General features: G+C 57.3%; 2 protein-coding genes across 2 annotated transcripts in view; one reads left to right on the top strand and one right to left on the bottom strand.

Annotated features, from left to right (window-relative positions):
- Nucleotides 1-2,152: 2,152 nt before the first annotated feature.
- Nucleotides 2,153-11,821, bottom strand: LOC144486768 (epimerase family protein SDR39U1-like; the record flags this gene model as incomplete). The annotated part of the gene is made up of 4 exons (XM_078204804.1): nt 11,618-11,821; nt 10,819-10,907; nt 10,760-10,775; nt 2,153-2,234 (listed from the first exon to the last, which is right to left on the bottom strand). Coding segments are annotated over exons 1-4 (203 nt in total), but the record flags the coding sequence as incomplete, so codon positions are not given.
- A 341-nt stretch (nt 11,822-12,162) lies between these two features.
- The window catches only part of ttc5 (tetratricopeptide repeat domain 5), a 31,366-nt gene continuing 25,100 nt past the window's right edge, over nt 12,163-18,428 (top strand). Inside the window, exons 1-2 of the mRNA XM_078204798.1 lie at nt 12,163-12,249; nt 17,301-17,433. Of these exons, the coding sequence (XP_078060924.1) occupies nt 12,190-12,249; nt 17,301-17,433 (193 nt within the window). The 5' untranslated portion in view covers nt 12,163-12,189. The remainder of the gene's footprint in view (nt 12,250-17,300; nt 17,434-18,428) is intronic.

Here is an 18,428-nt window from a genome sequence, read left to right as displayed (position 1 = left end):
GAACATAGAACATAGAAAGTCACAGCACAAACAGGCCCTTCGGCCCACAAGTTGCGCTGATCACATCCCCACCTCTAGGCCTATCTATAGCCCTCAATCCCATTAAATCCCATGTACTCATCCAGAAGTCTCTTAAAAGACCCCAACGAGTTTGCCTCCACCACCACCGACGTCAGCCGATTCCACTCACCCACCACCCTCTGAGTGAAAAACTTACCCCTGACATCCCCCCTGTACCTACCCCCCAGCACCTTAAACCTGTGTCCTCTCGTAGCAACCATTTCAGCCCTTGGAAATAGCCTCTGAGAGTCCACCCTATCCAGACCCCTCAACATCTTGTAAACCTCTATCAGGTCACCTCTCATCCTTCGTCTCTCCAGGGAGAAGAGACCAAGCTCCCTCAACCTATCCTCATAAGGCATGCCCCCAATCAGGCAACATCCTTGTAAATCTCCTCTGCACCTTTCAATGGCTTCAACATCTTTCCGTAATGAGGTGACCAGAACTGCGCGCAGTACTCCAAGTGGGGTCTAACCAGGGTCCTATAAAGCTGCAGCATTATCTCCCGACTCCTAAACTCAATCCCTCGATTAATGAAGGCTAGTACGCCATACGCCTTCTTGACCGCATCCTCCACCTGCGAGGCCGATTAAGTTTCCTCCGGGTGCTCCGGTTTCCTCCCACAGTCAAAGATGTGCGGGTTAGGTTGATTGGCCAGGTTAAAAATTGCCCTTAGAATCCTAAGATGCGTAGGTTAGAGGATTAGCGGGTAAATATGTGGGGGTAGGGCCTGGGTGGGATTGTGGTCGGTGCAGACTCGATGGGCCGAATGGCCTCCTTCTGCACTGTAGGGTTTCTATGATTTCCTGTGCTGTAATTTTCATCGTTCTTTGTTGACAGACGCAGAGGGGGGACGGCGGCGGGCACGCGACAGTGGCAGAGTGGAGAGATGGGGGGGAGACAGAGGGGGGGAGACAGAGGGAGGGGGAGAGACGGGCGATTCTGCGACCTGGTGAAGTCCTTACCCACTCCCCTCACCAGCAGCCAAACACTCGGTGGGGTTTTGGCGTTGACGATGGCCGCCCTCAGGGCCCTTGTGGGGTTTATCCGGCTCGACACAACCTCCTCCTTCAACCCACTGTTCCACCTGTGAGGGGGGGGGGGGGGAGGAGGGGGGGGGGAGGAGGGAGAGGGGAGGGGGGAGGAGCGGGGGAGGGAGAGGGGAGGACGGAGGAGAGAGAGGGGGTTTGGGGGGGAGGGGGGAGGAGAGAGAGGGGGTTTGGGGGGGAGAGAACGAGGGAGGAGGGGGGAGGAGGAGGGGAAGGAGGGGAGGAGATGGGGGAAGGAGGGGGGAGGAGGGGGGAGGGGAGGGGGGGGAGCAGGGGAGGGGGAGGGAGAGGGAGGGGGTTTGGGGAGGGAGTGGGGAGGGGAAGGACATTGAGAGAGACAGGAGCAACTGGAACATCGGGACACGGTAACACAGCGCCAGACACACAAACCACTCCCAGTTACACACACATTCTCCCCGCCTCGCTCTCTCCCTCTCTGCCTCTCTCCCTCATTCCCCCTCTCTCTTTTTCTTTCCCTCTCTCTGTCCCTCGCTCCCCCTTCTCTCTCTCTCTTATCACCTCTCTCTCTCTCTCGCTCCCCCCCCTCTCTCTCGTGTTGCCTCTCTCCCTCCCTCCCTCTCCCTCCCTCTCTCTCTCTCCCTTCCTCCCTCCCTCTCTCTCTCCCTTCCCCCTCCCTCTCTCTCTCCCTTCCTCCCTCCCTCTCTCCCTTCCTCCCCCCCCTCTCTCTCGTGTTGCCTCTCTCCCTCCCTCCCTCTCCCTCCCTCCTCTCTCTCCCTTCCTCCCTCCCTCTCTCTCTCCCTTCCTCCCTCCCTCCCTCTCCCTCTTCCTCACTCCCTCCCTCTCCCTCTCTCTCTCTCTCTCCCTTCCTCCCTCCCTCTCTCTCCCTTCCTCCCTCCCTCTCTCTCTCTCTCTCTCTCTCCTTCCTCCCTCTCTCTCTCCCTCGTGATACTGTGCACCCTGTCTCACCGCACACACACACCTCCCCAGTCTCACTCACTCTCTCAGACCCCTGCCTCCCCCTCTCCCTCCCTCCCCCGCCACACTCCTCTCTTCCATCTCCCTCACTCCTCCTCCACACTGACCTCCGCAAAGGATTAAGCACATTCTCTCCGGACAAGTTGACCACTGCGTCACAGGAGGTAAGCCCTTCGCTGCCAACTCTGTCTGGAATCAAAGGGACAAGAGTCAGGGGGTAAGAGAGTGACACTAAACCCGAACCCCACCACTGTCACTCATACCACCCAGCTTGTTCAGTGCAGAGCGCTGAGCTATCCGACTGTGGCTGGCGTCACACTCAGATCTCTCCACAGAGCGAGAGGGGCCACCCAGGAGATCCCTGCCCCCACGCCCCTCGCTCATCTTCCCTTTGTACGGGGGGAGGTCGTGTCTCACCAACTTGACTGAGTTTTCTTTCCCCAAGAGGTGACAAAGAAAAGTGATGAGGGAAGGGCTGTGGATGCGGTTTATATGGACTTTAGTGAGGTGTTTCGTAGAATCGCGGAATCCCTACAGTACAGAAGGAGGCCCATTCCGCCCATCGAGTCTGCACCGACCACATACCCACCCAGGCCCTATCCCCATAACTCCATGCATTTACCCTAGCTAGTCCACCTGACACTAAAGGCAATTTAGCACGGCCAATCCACTCAACCTCCACATCTTTGGACACTAAGGGACAATTTAGCATGGCCAATCCACTCAACCTCCACATCTTTGGACACTAAGGGACAATTTAGCATGGCCAATCCCCCTAACCTACACATCTTTGGACACAAAGGGACAATTTAGCACGGCCAATCCACCTAACCTACACATCTTTGGACACGAAGGGACAATTTAGCATGGCCAATCCACCTAACCTGCACATCTTTGGACACGAAGGGGCAATTTAGCATGGCCAATCCACCTAACCTACACATCTTTGGACACGAAGGGACAATTTAGCATGGCCAATCCACCTAACCTGCACATCTTTGGACACGAAGGGGCAATTTAGCATGGCCAATCCACCTAACCTGCACTCTTTGGACACGAAGGGGCAATTTAGCATGACCAATCCACCTAACCTGCACATCTTTGGACACGAAGGGGCAATTTAGCATGGCCAATCCACCTAACCTACACATCTTTGGACACAAAGGACAATTTAGCATGGCCAATTCACCTAACCTGCACATCTTTGGACACTAAGGGACAATTTAGCATGGCCAATCCACCTAACCTACACATCTTTGGACACGAAGGGGCAATTTAGCATGGCCAATCCCCCTAACCTGCACATCTTTGGACACGAAGGGGCAATTTAGCACGGCCAATCCAACTAACCAGCACGCCTTGCGGACTGTGGGAGGAAACTGGAGCACTCGGAGGAAACCCACGCAGACACGGGGAGAACGTGCAGACTCCACACAGGCAGTGACCCGAGCCGGGAATCGAACCTGGGTCCCTGGCGCTGTGAGGCAGCAGTGCGAACCCAGTTTGACAAGGTCCCACATGACAGACAAAAACTAAAATCACACAGGATTCGGGCTGGGCTGGCTGGGTCATAGAAGACAGAGAGTAGCGGTGGAAGAGTGCTTTTCAGAGTGGAGATCTGTAGCTTGTGGTGTTCCGCAGGGATCAGTGCTGGGACCTCTGTTGCTTGTGGTTTACATAAATGAACTGGAGGAAAATGCAGGCGGCAGGGGAGGGGTCTGATTAGTAACTTTGTGGATGACACGAAGGTTGGAGGAGTTGCTGATCGTGCTGGGGATTGTCAGAGGATCCAACAGGATAAGAGATAGATTGGAGGCTTGGGCACAGAAATGGCAGGTGGGGCGGCACGGTGACACAGTGGGTTCACACTGCTGTCTCACAGCGCCAGGGACCCGGGGCAGCACGGTGACACAGTGGGTTAGCACTGCTGCCTCACAGCGCCAGGGACCCGGGGCAGCACGGTGACACAGTGGGTTCACACTGCTCCCTCACAGTGCCAGGGACCCGGGGCAGCACGGTGACACAGTGGGTTCACACTGCTGCCTCACAGTGCCAGGGACCCGGGGTAGCACGGTGACACAGTGGGTTCACACTGCTCCCTCACAGTGCCAGGGACCCGGGGCAGCACGGTGACACAGTGGGTTCACACTGCTGTCTCACAGAGCCAGGGACCCGGGGCAGCACGGTGACACAGTGGGTTCACACTGCACCCTCACAGTGCCAGGGACCCGGGGCAGCACGGTGACACAGTGGGTTCACACTGCTGTCTCACAGTGCCAGGGACCCGGGGCAGCACGGTGACACAGTGGGTTCACACTGCTGTCTCACAGCGCCAGGGACCCGGGGCAGCACGGTGACACAGTGGGTTCACACTGCTGCCTCACAGTGCCAGGGACCCGGGGCAGCACGGTGACACAGTGGGTTCACACTGCTGCCTCACAGAGCCAGGGACCCGGGGCAGCACGGTGGCACAGTGGGTTCACACTGCTGCCTCACAGTGCCAGGGACCCGGGGCAGCACGGTGACGCAGTGGGTTAGCACTGCTGCCTCACAGTGCCAGGGACCCGGGGCAGCACGGTGACACAGTGGGTTCACACTGCTGCCTCACAGTGCCAGGGACCCGGGGCAGCACGGTGACACAGTGGGTTCACACTGCTGCCTCACAGTGCCAGGGACCCGGGGCAGCACGGTGACACAGTGGGTTCACACTGCTGCCTCACAGTGCCAGGGACCCGGGGCAGCACGGTGACACAGTGGGTTCACACTGCTCCCTCACAGTGCCAGGGACCCGGGGCAGCACGGTGACACAGTGGGTTCACACTGCTGTCTCACAGTGCCAGGGACCCGGGGCAGCACGGTGACACAGTGGGTTCACACTGCTGCCTCACAGTGCCAGGGACCCGGGGCAGCACGGTGACACAGTGGGTTCACACTGCTGTCTCACAGTGCCAGGGACCCGGGGCAGCACGGTGACACAGTGGGTTCACACTGCTGCCTCACAGTGCCAGGGACCCGGGGCAGCACGGTGACACAGTGGGTTCACACTGCTGCCTCACAGTGCCAGGGACCCGGGGCAGCACGGTGACACAGTGGGTTAGCGCTGCTGCCTCACAGTGCCAGGGACCCGGGGCAGCACGGTGACACAGTGGGTTAGCCCTGCTGCCTCACAGAGCCAGGGACCCGGGGCAGCACGGTGACACAGTGGGTTCACACTGCTGCCTCACAGCGCCAGGGACCCGGGTTCGATTCCCGGCTCGGGTCACTGTCTGTGTGGAGTCTGCACATTCTCCCCGTGTCTGCGTGGGTTTCCTCCGGGTGCTCGTTTCCTCCCACAGTCCGAAAGACGTAAAAACAAAGAAGATAGGAGGCCATTCGGCCCTTCGAGCCTGCTCCCCCATTCATCACCATCATGGCTGATCGTCCAACTCAATAGCCTAATCCTGCTTTCTCCCCATAACCTTTGACCCCGTTCGCCCCCCAGTGCCCTATCCAACCGCCTCTTGAATACATTCAATGTTTTGGCATCAACTACTTCCTGTGGGAATGAATTCCACAGGCTCACCGCTCTCTGGGTGAAGAAATGTCTCCTCAACTCCGTCCTAAATGGTCTACCCCGAATCCTCAGACTGTGACCCCCTGGTTCTGGACTCCCCCCACCATCGGGAACATCCTCCCTGCATCTACCCTGTCCAGTCCTGTTAGAATTTGATAAGTCTCTATGAGATTTCCCCCCTCATTCGTCTGAACTCCAGTGAAAACAATCCTAACCTGGTCAATCTCTCCTCGTACATCAGTCCCGCCGTCCCCGGGATCAGCCTGGGAAACCTTCACTGCAACTCCCTCGAGAGCAAGAACATCCTTCCTCAGAAAAGGAGACCCAAACTGCACACAATACTCCAGGTGTGGCCTCACCAAGGCCCTGTATAATCGCAACAACACATCCCTCGCTCCTGTACTCGAAACCTCTCGCAATGAAGGTCAACCTACCATTTGCCTTCTTTACCCCCTGCTGCGCCTGCATGCTTACCTTCAGTATGATACTGTACATGGCAGAGCCCTGAGGGACATTAACATACAGAGGGATCTGGGCGTGCAGGTCCACAGTTCCCTCAACGTGGCCACACAGGTGGCCAAGGAGATTAAGGCGGCACATGGAATGCGTACCTTCATCAGCCAGGGCATTGAGTACAAGAGTTGGGAAATCATGTTGCAGCTATATAAAACCTTGGTGAGGCCGCATTTGGAGTATCGCGTGCAGTTCTGGTCACCGCACTACCAGAAGGATGTGGAAGCTTTGGAGAGAGTGCAAAGAAGGTTCACCAGGACGTTGCCTGGTCCCGAGGGTGTCGGCTATGAGGAGAGATTGAATAAATTAGGATTGTTCTCACTGGAAAGACAGAGGCTGAGGGGAGACCGGATAGAGGTCGACAAAATGATGAGAGGCAGAGACAGGGTGGATAGTCGGAGCTATTTCCCAGGGTGGAAGTGTCAAGGGGGCACAGGTTCAAGGTGAGAGGGGGAAAGTTTAAGGGAGATGTGTGGGGGAGGTTTTTCACACAGAGAGCGGTGGGTGCCTGGAACGCGCTGCCAGGGGAGGTGGTGGAAACAGGGACATTAGCAACACTGAAGAGGCATCTGGATGGGTCCATGAACAGGGAGGGAATAGAGGGATACGGACCAAGTAAAGGCAGAAGGGCTTTTTAAGTTTAGTTAGGGTATCATGATCAGCACAGGCCCGGAGGGCCGAAGGGCCTGTTCCTGTGCTGTACTGTTCTCTGTTCTTTGTTCTCCCTCTCCGCAGTCTAATACAGAAGGGAAATGTACAATAAATGGCAGAACCCTGAAGAGTATTGATAGGCAGAGGGATCTGGGTGTACAGGTACACAGGTCACTGAAAGTGGCAACGCAGGTGGAGAAGGTAGTCAAGAAGGCATACGGCATGCTTGCCTTCATCGGCTGGGGCATTGAGTTTAAAAATTGGCAAGTTATGTTGCAGCTTTATAGAACCTTAGTTAGGCTGCACTTGGAATATAGTGTTCAATTCTGGTCGCCACACTACCAGAAGGATGTGGAGGCTTTGGAGAGGGGACAGAAAAGATTTACCAGGATGTTGCCTGGTATGGAGGGCATCAGCTATGAGGAGAGGTTGGAGAAACTTGGTTTGTTCTCACTGGAACGACGGAGGTTGAGGGGCGACCTGATAGAAGTCTACAAGATTATGAAGGGCATGGACAGAGCGGATAGTCAGAAGCTTTTTCCCCAGGGTGGAAGAGTCAATTACTAGGGGGCAAAGAATCATAGAATCCTACAGTGCAAAAGGAGGCCATTTAGCCCATCAAATCTGTACCAACCACAATCCCACCCTATCCCCATAACCCCATGCATTTACCCTAGCTAGTCCCCCTGACACTAAGAGGCAATTTAGCACGGCCAATCCACCTAACCAGCAGGTCTTTCGGACTGTTGGAGGAAACCGGAGCACCCGGAGGAAACCCATGCGGACACGGGGAGAACGTACAGACTCCACACAGACAGTGGAATTGAACCCGGGTCCCTGGCACTGTGAGGCAGCAGTGCTAACCCACTGTGCCACCGTTTAAGGTGCGAAGGGCAAGATTTAAAGGAGATGTACGAGGCAAGTTTTTTTACACAGAGGGTGGTGGGTGCCTGGAACTCGCTGCCGGGGGAGGGAGTGGAAGCGGATACGATAGTGAGTTTTAAGGGGCGTCTGGACAAATACATGAATAGGATGGGAATAGAGGGATACGGTCTCCGGAAGGGTAGAGGGTTTTAGTTCAGTCGGGGCAGCATGGTCGGTGCAGGCTTGGAGGGGCCGAAGGGCCTGTTCCTGTGCTGTAATCTTTTATGTTCTTCCTCTCCGCAGTCTCTCACCCAGGTTACCCCCACCCCAAACTCCCCCCCGCTCTCCCTCCTCTTCCACAGGCTGTATAGGGCTCTGGTCAGACCCCATTTGGAGTATTGTGAGCAGTTTTGGACCCCGTATCTAAGGAAGGACGTGCCGGCCTTGGAAAGGGTCCAGAGGAGGTCCACAAGAATGATCCCCGGAATGAAGAGCTTGTCGTATGAGGAACGGTTGAGGACTCTGGGTCTGTACTCATTGGAGTTTAGAAGGATGAGGGGGAGGGATCTTATTGAAACTTACAGGATACTGCGAGTCCTGGATAGAGTGGACGTGGAGAGGATGTTTCCACTAGTAGGAAAAACTAGAACCAGAGGGCACAACCTCAGGCTAAAGGGACGATCCTTTAAAACAGAGATGAGGAGGAATTTCTTCAGCCAGAGAGTGGTGAATGTGTGGAACTCTTTGCCGCAGAAGGCCGTGGAGGCCGGGTCATTGAGTGTCTTTAAGACAGAGATAGAAAGGTTCTTGATTAATAAGGGGATCAGGGGTTATGGGGAAAAGGCAGAAGAATGGGGATGAGAAAAATATCAGCCATGATTGAATGGCAGAGCAGACTCGATGGGCCGAGTGGCCTAATTCTGCTCCTCTGTCTTATGGTCCCTCACCCAGGTTCTCCCCACCCCAGACCTCCCCGGGCTCTCCCTCCTCCTCCACACTCTCTCACCCAGGTTCTCCCCACCCCAGACCTCCCCGGGCTCTCCCTCCTCCTCCACACCCTCTCACCCAGGTTATCCCCACCCCAGACCTCCCCGGGCTCTCCCTCCTCCTCCACACCCCCTCACCCAGGTTATCCCCACCCCAGACCTCCCCGGGCTCTCCCTCCTCCTCCACACTCTCTCACCCAGGTTATCCCCACCCCAGACCTCCCCGGGCTCTCCCTCCTCCTCCACACCCCCTCACCCAGGTTATCCCCACCCCAGACCTCCCCGGGCTCTCCCTCCTCCTCCACACCCTCTCACCCAGGTTATCCCCACCCCAGACCTCCCCGGGCTCTCCCTCCTCCTCCACACCCCCTCACCCAGGTTATCCCCACCCCTCCACACCCCCTCACCCAGGTTATCCCCACCCCAGACCTCCCCGGGCTCTCCCTCCTCCTCCACACTCTCTCACCCAGGTTATCCCCACCCCAGACCTCCCCGGGCTCTCCCTCCTCCTCCACACCCCCTCACCCAGGTTATCCCCACCCCAGACCTCCCCGGGCTCTCCCTCCTCCTCCACACTCTCTCACCCAGGTTATCCCCACCCCAGACCTCCCCGGGCTCTCCCTCCTCCTCCACACTCTCTCACCCAGGTTATCCCCGCCCCAGACCTCCCCGGGCCCTCCCTCCTCCTCCACACTCTCTCACCCAGGTTATCCACGCCCCAGACCTCCCCGGGCTCTCCCTCCTCCTCCACACTCTCTCACCCAGGTTCTCCCCACCCCAGACCTCCCCGGGCTCTCCCTCCTCCTCCACACTCTCTCACCCAGGTTCTCCCCACCCCAGACCTCCCCGGGCTCTCCCTCCTCCTCCACACTCTCTCACCCAGGTTATCCCCACCCCAGACCTCCCCGGGCTCTCCCTCCTCTTCCACACCCTCTCACCCAGGTTATCCCCACCCCAGACCTCCCCGGGCTCTCCCTCCTCCTCCACACTCTCTCACCCAGGTTATCCCCGCCCCAGACCTCCCCGGGCTCTCCCTCCTCCTCCACACTCTCTCACCCAGGTTATCCCCACCCCAGACCTCCCCGGGCTCTCCCTCCTCCTCCACACCCCCTCACCCAGGTTATCCCCACCCCAGACCACCCCGGGCTCTCCCTCCTCGGGCTCTCCCTCCTCCTCCACACTCTCTCACCCAGGTTATCCCCACCCCAGACCTCCCCGGGCTCTCCCTCCTCCTCCACACTCTCTCACCCAGGTTATCCCCGCCCCAGACCCCCCCGGGCTCTCCCTCCTCCTCCACACTCTCTCACCCAGGTTATCCCCACCCCAGACCTCCCCGGGCTCTCCCTCCTCCTCCACACCCTCTCACCCAGGTTATCCCCACCCCAGACCTCCCCGGGCTCTCCCTCCTCCTCCACACTCTCTCACCCAGGTTATCCCCACCCCAGACCTCCCCGGGCTCTCCCTCCTCCTCCACACCCTCTCACCCAGGTTATCCCCACCCCAGACCTCCCCGGGCTCTCCCTCCTCCTCCACACTCTCTCACCCAGGTTATCCCTGCCCCAGACCACCCCGGGCTCTCCCTCCTCCTCCACACTCTCTCACCCAGGTTATCCCCACCCCAGACCTTCCCGGGCCCTCCCTCCTCCTCCACACTCTCTCACCCAGGTTCTCCCCACCCCAGACCTCCCCGGGCTCTCCCTCCTCCTCCACACTCTCTCACCCAGGTTCTCCTCACCCCAGACCTCCCCGGGCCCTCCCTCCTCCTCCACACCCTCTCACCCAGGTTATCCCCACCCCAGACCTCCCCGGGCTCTCCCTCCTCCTCCACACTCTCTCACCCAGGTTATCCCCACCCCAGACCTCCCCGGGCTCTCCCTCCTCCTCCACACTCTCTCACCCAGGTTATCCCCACCCCAGACCTCCCCGGGCTCTCCCTCCTCCTCCACACCCTCTTACCCAGGTTATCCCCACCCCAGACCTCCCCGGGCTCTCCCTCCTCTTCCACACCTCTCACCCAGGTTATCCCCACCCCAGACCTCCCCGGGCTCTCCCTCCTCCTCCACACTCTCTCACCCAGGTTATCCCCGCCCCGGACCTCCCCGGGCTCTCCCTCCTCCTCCACACCCTCTCACCCAGGTTATCCCCACCCCAGACCTCCCCGGGCTCTCCCTCCTCCTCCACACCCTCTCACCCAGGTTATCTCCGCCCCCGGCCTGCGGGAAATGTGTCCGACTTCATGACCTTTGCTCCTCAGCAGTCGGGTTAAGGCTCCTCCGATGAAACCCGTTCCTCCGCCTGTTCGAGAGGAAGAGAGAGAATGAGTGAGAGAGAGACAGAGAGGCGGAGACACAGAGACAGTGGGTGGGAGAGAGAGAGAGAGGGTGGGTGGGAGAGAAAGTGGGCAAGAGGTGACACTAAGCTGGGTGGGAGTTGAGAAACAGGAAGCGGGCAGGAATTTGGGGATGGATAATAATTTGGATAGACGTGGCGTTAACAGTAACCCCCGTTCACACAGAGGGGAGGGGAACTGCTCAAGGGGGAGTCTGTGGGAGGGGAGGAGGTGGGAGGGGGGGAAGGGGGTAGCATTAGGAGCCGGTGGCCATTCAGCCCACAATGGGCCAGCAGCAGGAGGAGGCCATTCAGCCCATATTGGGCCAGCAGCAGGAGGAGGCCATTCAGCCTACATTGGGCCAGCAGCAGGAGGAGGCCATTCAGCCCACATTGGGCCAGCAGCAGGAGGAGGCCATTCAGCCCACATTGGGCCAGCAGCAGGAGGAGGCCATTCAGCCCATATTGGGCCAGCAGCAGGAGGAGGCCATTCAGCCTACATTGGGCCAGCAGCAGGAGGAGGCCATTCAGCCCACAATGGGCCAGCAGCAGGGGGAGGCCATTCAGCCCACATTGGGCCAGCAGGAGGAGGCCATTCAGCCCACAATGGGCCAGCAGGAGTCCTGGGGTGATGTATGGGGTTGGGGGGGGGGTCTCCTTCCCTCTCCTCTTCTCACCGATGAGGATTTTCATCCTGAATCCACCTTTCCCCCTTTTCTCCCCCTGGGAGGACCAGCCAGTGGACCTGGGAGGACCAATCTCCCTCTCCTTGGAGGACCCTCTGCTTTGCCGACGCGCTCTTTAGCCTTGGAGGTCCTGCAGGTGACTCGCTGGGAGGACTATCAGCCGCTCTTGTCCCCTGGGAGGTCCTCCCTCCTCCCGTGAGCTCGTTGGCATTGGAGGACTTCGTTGTTTTTTTTGTTGTTGTGGATCCGCATGCGCTCTCGTCTCCCAGAGCTCGGTGAAGGTGCGCATGCGCTGTTATCTCCCAGTGCTGAGTGTGGGTGCGCATGCGCCCGTTCCTCCCAGAGCTCGGCATGGGTACGCATGCGTGTTTGACTCCGAGAGCTCCGTGTGGGCGCGCATGCGCCCTTGTCGCCCAGTGCTGTGTGTGGACGTGCGCATGCGCCTTTCACACTCACTGGAAGACGAGGCCGCTCTTGTCGGCCTGGAGGACCGGCGGGAGGAGTGGCTGCTCTTTGGCCTTGGAGGACCCGTTCCCTTTGTGCTGGGAGGACCGTGGCTCAAGATGGCGGAGAGCGGGGCGGAGGAGAAGGAGCCGGAGGGCGATGGCGAACGGAGACTGCGGGTAAAAACATTAAACACTGAAAACCCGGCCGCAAACTGCCGCCAATCCCGGATTTTCACCTCAAACCGGCGGGAAAAGGTCCCTAAAGCCAGGATCCCGGGGTCAGAGTTCAATCCTTAACCTTTAACCCCTCATCTGGGCCAACAGGAGGCCATTCAGCCCACATTGGGCCAGCAGGAGGAGGCCATTCAGCCCACATTGGGCCAGCAGGAGGAGGCCGTTCTGCCCACATTGGGCCAGCAGGAGGAGGCCGTTCTGCCCACATTGGGCCAGCAGGGGGAGGCCGTTCTGCCCACATTGGGCCAGCAGGAGGAGGCCGTTCTGCCCACATTGGGCCAGCAGGAGGAGACCATTCTGCCCACATTGGGCCAGCAGGAGGAGGCCAATTCTGCCCACATTGGGTCAGCAGGAGGAGGCCATCCAGCCCACATTGGGCCAGCAGGAGAGGCCACTCTGCCCACATTGGGCCAGCAGGAGGGGGCCACTCTGCCCACATTGGGCCAGCAGGAGGGGGCCACTCTGCCCACATTGGGCCAGCAGGAGGGGGCCACTCTGCCCACATTGGGCCAGCAGGAGGGGGCCACTCTGCCCACATTGGACCAGCAGGAGGAGGCCATGCAGCCCACATTGGACCAGCAGGAGGAGGCCATTCTGCCCCCATTGGGGCGGGAACAGGAGGAGGCCATTCTGCCCCCATTGGGGCGGGAACAGGAGGAGGCCATTCATCCCCCTCGATCGTGTCCACTGCCATTCTCTTGTTGGCAATGACTGTTCTATATTTTAACTCTCACCCAGTTGGGCTGCATAATCTTAAATATCTTTTGCCTCACACAGATCAGTGCCTCATTCAAATGGTTTGCCTGACTCTCCTGAGCATCAGTGGGTTTTTTAAAAATCTAGGTACTTCCTAAACTCCCAAGAGGCAGGAGGGAGTGGCACAGTGGTTAGCACTGCTGCCTCACAGCGCCAGGGACCCGGGTTCGATTCCCGACTTGGGTCACTGTCTGTGTGAGAGTCTGTATGTTCTCCTTGTGTCTGCGTGGGTTTCCTCCGGTTTCATAGAACATAGAAAAGCTACAGCACAAAACAGGTCCTTCGGCCCCACAAGTTGTGCCGAACATATCCCTACCTTTTAGGCCTACCTATAACCCTCCATCCTATTAAGTCCTATGTGGTCATCCAGGAGTCTCTTAAAAGACCCTATTGAGTTCGCCTCCACCACCACTAACGGCAGCCGATTCCACTCGCCCACCACCCTCTGTGTGAAAAACTTCCCCCTAACATTTCCCCTGTACCTACCCCCCAGCACCTTAAACCTGTGTCCTCTCGTAGCAGCCATTTCCACCCTGGGAAAAAGCCTTTGAGAGTCCACCCGATCTATGCCTCTCAACATCTTATATACCTCTATTAGGTCTCCTCTCATCCTACGTCTCTCCAAGGAGAAAAGACCGAGCTCCCTCAGCCTATCCTCATAAGGCATGCCACTCAATCCAGGCAACATCCTTGTAAATCTCCTCTGCACCCTTTCAATCTTTACCACATCCTTCCTGTAATGAGGCGACCAGAACTGAGCACAGTACTCCAAGTGGGGTCTGACGAGGGTCTTATATAGCTGCATCATTATCCCCGGACTCCTAAACTCAATCCCTCGATTGATAAAGGCCAGCACACCATACGCCTTCTTAACCACCTCCTCCACCTGCGGGGCCGATTTTAGAGTCCTATGGACCCGGACCCCAAGGTCCTTCTGATCCTCTACACTGCTAAGAGTCTTTCCCTTTATATTGTACTCCTTCATCCCATTTGACCTGCCAAAATGGACCACTATGCATTTATCTGGGTTGAAGTCCATCTGTCACTTCTCCGCCCAGTCTTGCATCCTATCTATGTCCCTCTGTAACTTCTGACATAGAAACATAGAAACCCTACAGTGCAGAAGGAGGCCATTCGGCCCATCGAGTCTGCACCGACCACAATCCCACCCAGGCCCCACCCCCACATATCTACCCGCCAATCCCTCCAACCTACGCATCTCAGGACTCTAAGGGGCAACTTTTAACCTGGCCAATCAACCTAACCTGCACATCTTTGGACTGTGGGAGGAAACCGGAGCACCCGGAGGAAACCCACACAGACACGAGGAGAATGTGCAAACTCCACACAGACAGTGACCCGAGCCGGGAATCGAACCCGGGACCCTGGAGCTGTGAAGCAACAGTGCTAACCACTGTGCTACCGTGCCGCCCTCCAGACTATCCACAACCCCACCAACCTTCGTGTCGTCGGCAAACTTACCAACCCATCCCTCCACTTCCTCATCCAGGTCATTTATGAAAATGACAAACAGCAAGGGTCCCAGAACAGATCCCTGGGGCACACCACTGGTGACCGACCTCCATTTAGAAAAAGACCATCTATACACATTCTGCCTCCTTTGGGCAAGCCAGTTCTGGATCCACAGGGCCGCAGCCCCTTGGATCCCATGCCCTCTCACTTTTTCTAGAAGCCTTGCATGGGGGACCTTATCGAACGCCTTGCTAAAATCCATATAAACCACATCTACCGCTTTCCCTTCGTCAATGTGTTTAGTCACATTTTCGAAGAACTCCACCAGGCTCGTAAGGCACGATCTGCCTTTGACAAAGCCATGCTGAGTATTCTTGAGCATACTAAACCTCTCTAAATGCTCATAAATCTTGTCCCTCAGGATCTTCTCCATCAGCTTACCAACCACTGAGGTTAGACTCACCGGTCGGTAATTTCCTGGGCTATCCCTATTCCCCTTCTTGAAAATAGGAACCACATCCGCAATCCTCCAATCCTCCGGCACCTCTCCCGTCTCCATCGACGACGCAAAGATCATTGCCAGAGGCTCTGCAATCTCTTCCCTCGCCTCCCACAGTAACCTGGGGTACATCCCATCTGGACCCGGCGACTTATCTATCTTGATGCCATTCAAAGATTCCAGCACAACCTCTTTCTTAAAGTCCACAGACTCTATCTTTTCAGTCCACCGCAAGCCCGCAGTACATCCACCCAGGTCCTTCTCCTCTGTGAAAACCGAGGCAAAATACTCATTAAGCACCTCTGCCATTTCTACTGGTTCAGTACAGACTTTCCCGCCTTCACATTTTATAGGCCCTCTTCCTTCACGTCTCATCCTTTTACTCTTCTCATATTTATAGAATGCCTTAGGGTTTTCCTTAATCCTACCTGCCAAGGCCTTCTCGTGACCCCTTCTGGCTCTCCTAATTTCCTTCTTTAGTCCCTTCCTACAAGCCGTATACTTATCTAGATCCCTATCTTCGTCAAGCTCTCTGAACCTTTTGTACGCTTTCCTTTTCTTCTCGACTAGGTCCCGCACAGCTTTCGTGCACCACGGTTCCTTTAACCTACCAACTCCTCCCTGTCTGCTCGGAACGTTGTCCTGTAGAACTCTAGACAGACATTCCTTGAAAAACTGCCACCTCTCTTCAGTACATTTCCCTGAGAATACCTCCTTCCAATTTACTCCTCTAATTTGCTGCCTTATGTCTTCATATTTCCCCTTGCTCCATATAAACGCTTTCCTAGCTTGCCTGATCCTCTCTTTTTCCAATGCAAGCATAAAGGAGATAGAGTTATGATCGCTATCCCCAAGATGCTCTCCCACTGAGAGATCTGACACCTGTCCAGGTTCATTGGTCAGTATCAGATCAAGTACAACCTCTCCTCTTGTAGGCTTGTCCACATGCTGTGTCAGGAAACCCTCCTGAACACACCTAACGAACTCCTCCCCATCCAATCCCCTTACCCGAGGGATATTCCAATCTATGTTTGGGAAATTAAAGTCTCCCATCACAACAACTCTGCTATTACTGCATCTCTCCAGAATCTGTTTCCCTATCTGCTCCTCCACCTCCCTGTTACGATTGGGCGGCCTATAGAAAACTCCCAGCAAAGTTATCGACCCCTTCCCACTCCGAACTTCCACCCACAGAGACTCTGTGGACAATCCCTCCACAGCATACACCTTCTCTACAGCTGTGACACTATCCCTGATCAGCAGTGCCACTCCACACCCTCTCTTGCCTCCCTCCCTGTCCTTCCTGAAACATCTGAATCCTCCCACAGTCTGAAAGATGTGCTGGTTAGGGTGCATTGTCCGTGCTAAATTCTCCCTCAGTGTAACCCGAACAGGCGCCGGAGTGTGGCGACTCGGGGATTTTCTCATCTCCGCGCGCTCTCTCTCTCGATTTCCTGTGCGCTCCCGATTGCTGCAGTCGCTCTCAACATCTCACCCACTGTGGGAGGGTCAGTGCTGAGGGAGCGCCGCACTGTGGGAGGGTCAGTGCTGAGGGAGCGCCGCACTGTGGGAGGGTCAGTGCTGAGGGAGCGCCGCACTGTGGGAGGGTCGGTGCTGAGGGAGCGCCGCACTGTGGGAGGGTCGGTGCTGAGGGAGCGCCGCACTGTGGGAGGGTCGGTGCTGAGGGAGCGCCGCACTGTGGGAGGGTCAGTGCTGAGGGAGCGCCGCACTGTGGGGAGGGGCAGTGCTGAGGGAGCGCCGCACTGTGGGAGGGTCGGTGCTGAGGGAGCGCCGCACTGTGGGAGGGTCAGTGCTGAGGGAGTGCCGCACTGTGGGAGGGTCGGTGCTGAGGGAGCGCCGCACTGTGGGAGTGTCAGTGCTGAGGGAGCGCCGCACTGTGGGAGTGTCAGTGCTGAGGGAGCGCCGCACTGTGGGAGGGTCAGGGCTGAGGGAGCGCCGCACTGTGGGAGGGTCAGTGCTGAGGGAGCGCCGCACTGTGGGAGGGTCGGTGCTGAGGGAGCGCCGCACTGTGGGAGGGTCGGTGCTGAGGGAGCGCCGCACTGGGAGGGTCAGTGCTGAGGGAGCGCCGCACTGTGGGGAGGGGCAGTGCTGAGGGAGCGCCGCACTGTGGGAGGGTCAGTGCTGAGGGAGCGCCGCACTGTGGGAGGGTCAGTGCTGAGGGAGCGCCGCACTGTGGGAGGGTCAGTGCTGAGGGAGCGCCGCACTGAGAGAGGGTTTTAATCCAAATTTGTTCTGTCTCTTCCAGGAGCTGGTTGATGAACTGTACCTGTTCCGAGATCATTATTTTGAGACTCACAGTGTGGAGGAGGCCAGTCGGAAGCAAGCTGACCTGACAGAGAGAATGAACGAGACGCTGGAGCAGATCGAGTCACTGGAAGGTACGGTTCCCAGATCCCTATCGATACCCATTCAACCGCCAATAACAGCCGGTCACTCCAGCTTCCAACACGGTTAGTCAGTGCAATGGCATCTGTCCCTCCCTCAGCTGATCGGCTGTGTAAGCCCTCACCCATGCGTTTCATCCCTCCAGACTTGACTATTCCAACACTCCTCCCTATCTGTGTAACCTCCTCCCCTCCCTACACCCCCTCCCTATCTCTGTAACCTCCTCCCCTCCCTACACCCCCTCCCTATTTCTGTAACCTCCTCCTCCCCTCCCTACACCCCTCCCTACACCCCTCCCTACACCCCTCCCTATCTCTGTAACCTCCTCCAATCCCTACACCCCTCCCTATCTCTGTAACCTCCTCCAGCCCCTACATCCCTCCCTATCTCTGTAACCCCCTCCAGCCCCCTACACCCGTCCGTATCTCTGTGACCTCCTCCAGTCCCCTACACTCCCTCCCGCTCTCTGTAACCTCCTCCAGTCCCTGCACCCCTCCCTATCTCTGTAAACTCCTCCAGCCCCTGCACCCCTCCCTATCTCTGTAACCTCCTTCAGTCCCCTACACTCCCTCCCTATCTCTGTAACCTCCTCCAGCCCCGACACCCCTCCCTATTTCTGTAACCTCCTCCAGCCCCTGCACCCCTCCCTATTTCTGTAACCTCCTCCAGCCCCGACACCCCTCCCTATTTCTGTAACTTCCTCCAGTCCCCTACAACCCCGTCCCTATCTCTGCAACCTCCTCCAGCCCCCTACACCCCCTCCCTATCTCTGTAACCCCCTCAGCCCCCTACGCCCCTCGCTATCTCTGTAACCTCCTCCAGTCCCCTACAACAATCTTTTTATAGAGTCAGAATTTTAGAGGTTTACAGCATGGAAACAGGCCCTTCGGCCCAACTTGTCCATGCGCCCTTTTTTTTTTAAACCCCTAAACTAATCCCAATTTCCTGCGTTTGGCCCATATCCCTCTATACCCATCGTACCCATGTA

This window comes from Mustelus asterias, unplaced genomic scaffold (genome assembly GCF_964213995.1).
Source record: "Mustelus asterias unplaced genomic scaffold, sMusAst1.hap1.1 HAP1_SCAFFOLD_453, whole genome shotgun sequence".
NCBI classification, from domain to species: domain Eukaryota; kingdom Metazoa; phylum Chordata; class Chondrichthyes; order Carcharhiniformes; family Triakidae; genus Mustelus; species Mustelus asterias.
The sequence above is the reverse complement of the archived record's forward strand: the minus strand, read 5'-3'. Positions and strand labels throughout refer to the sequence as shown.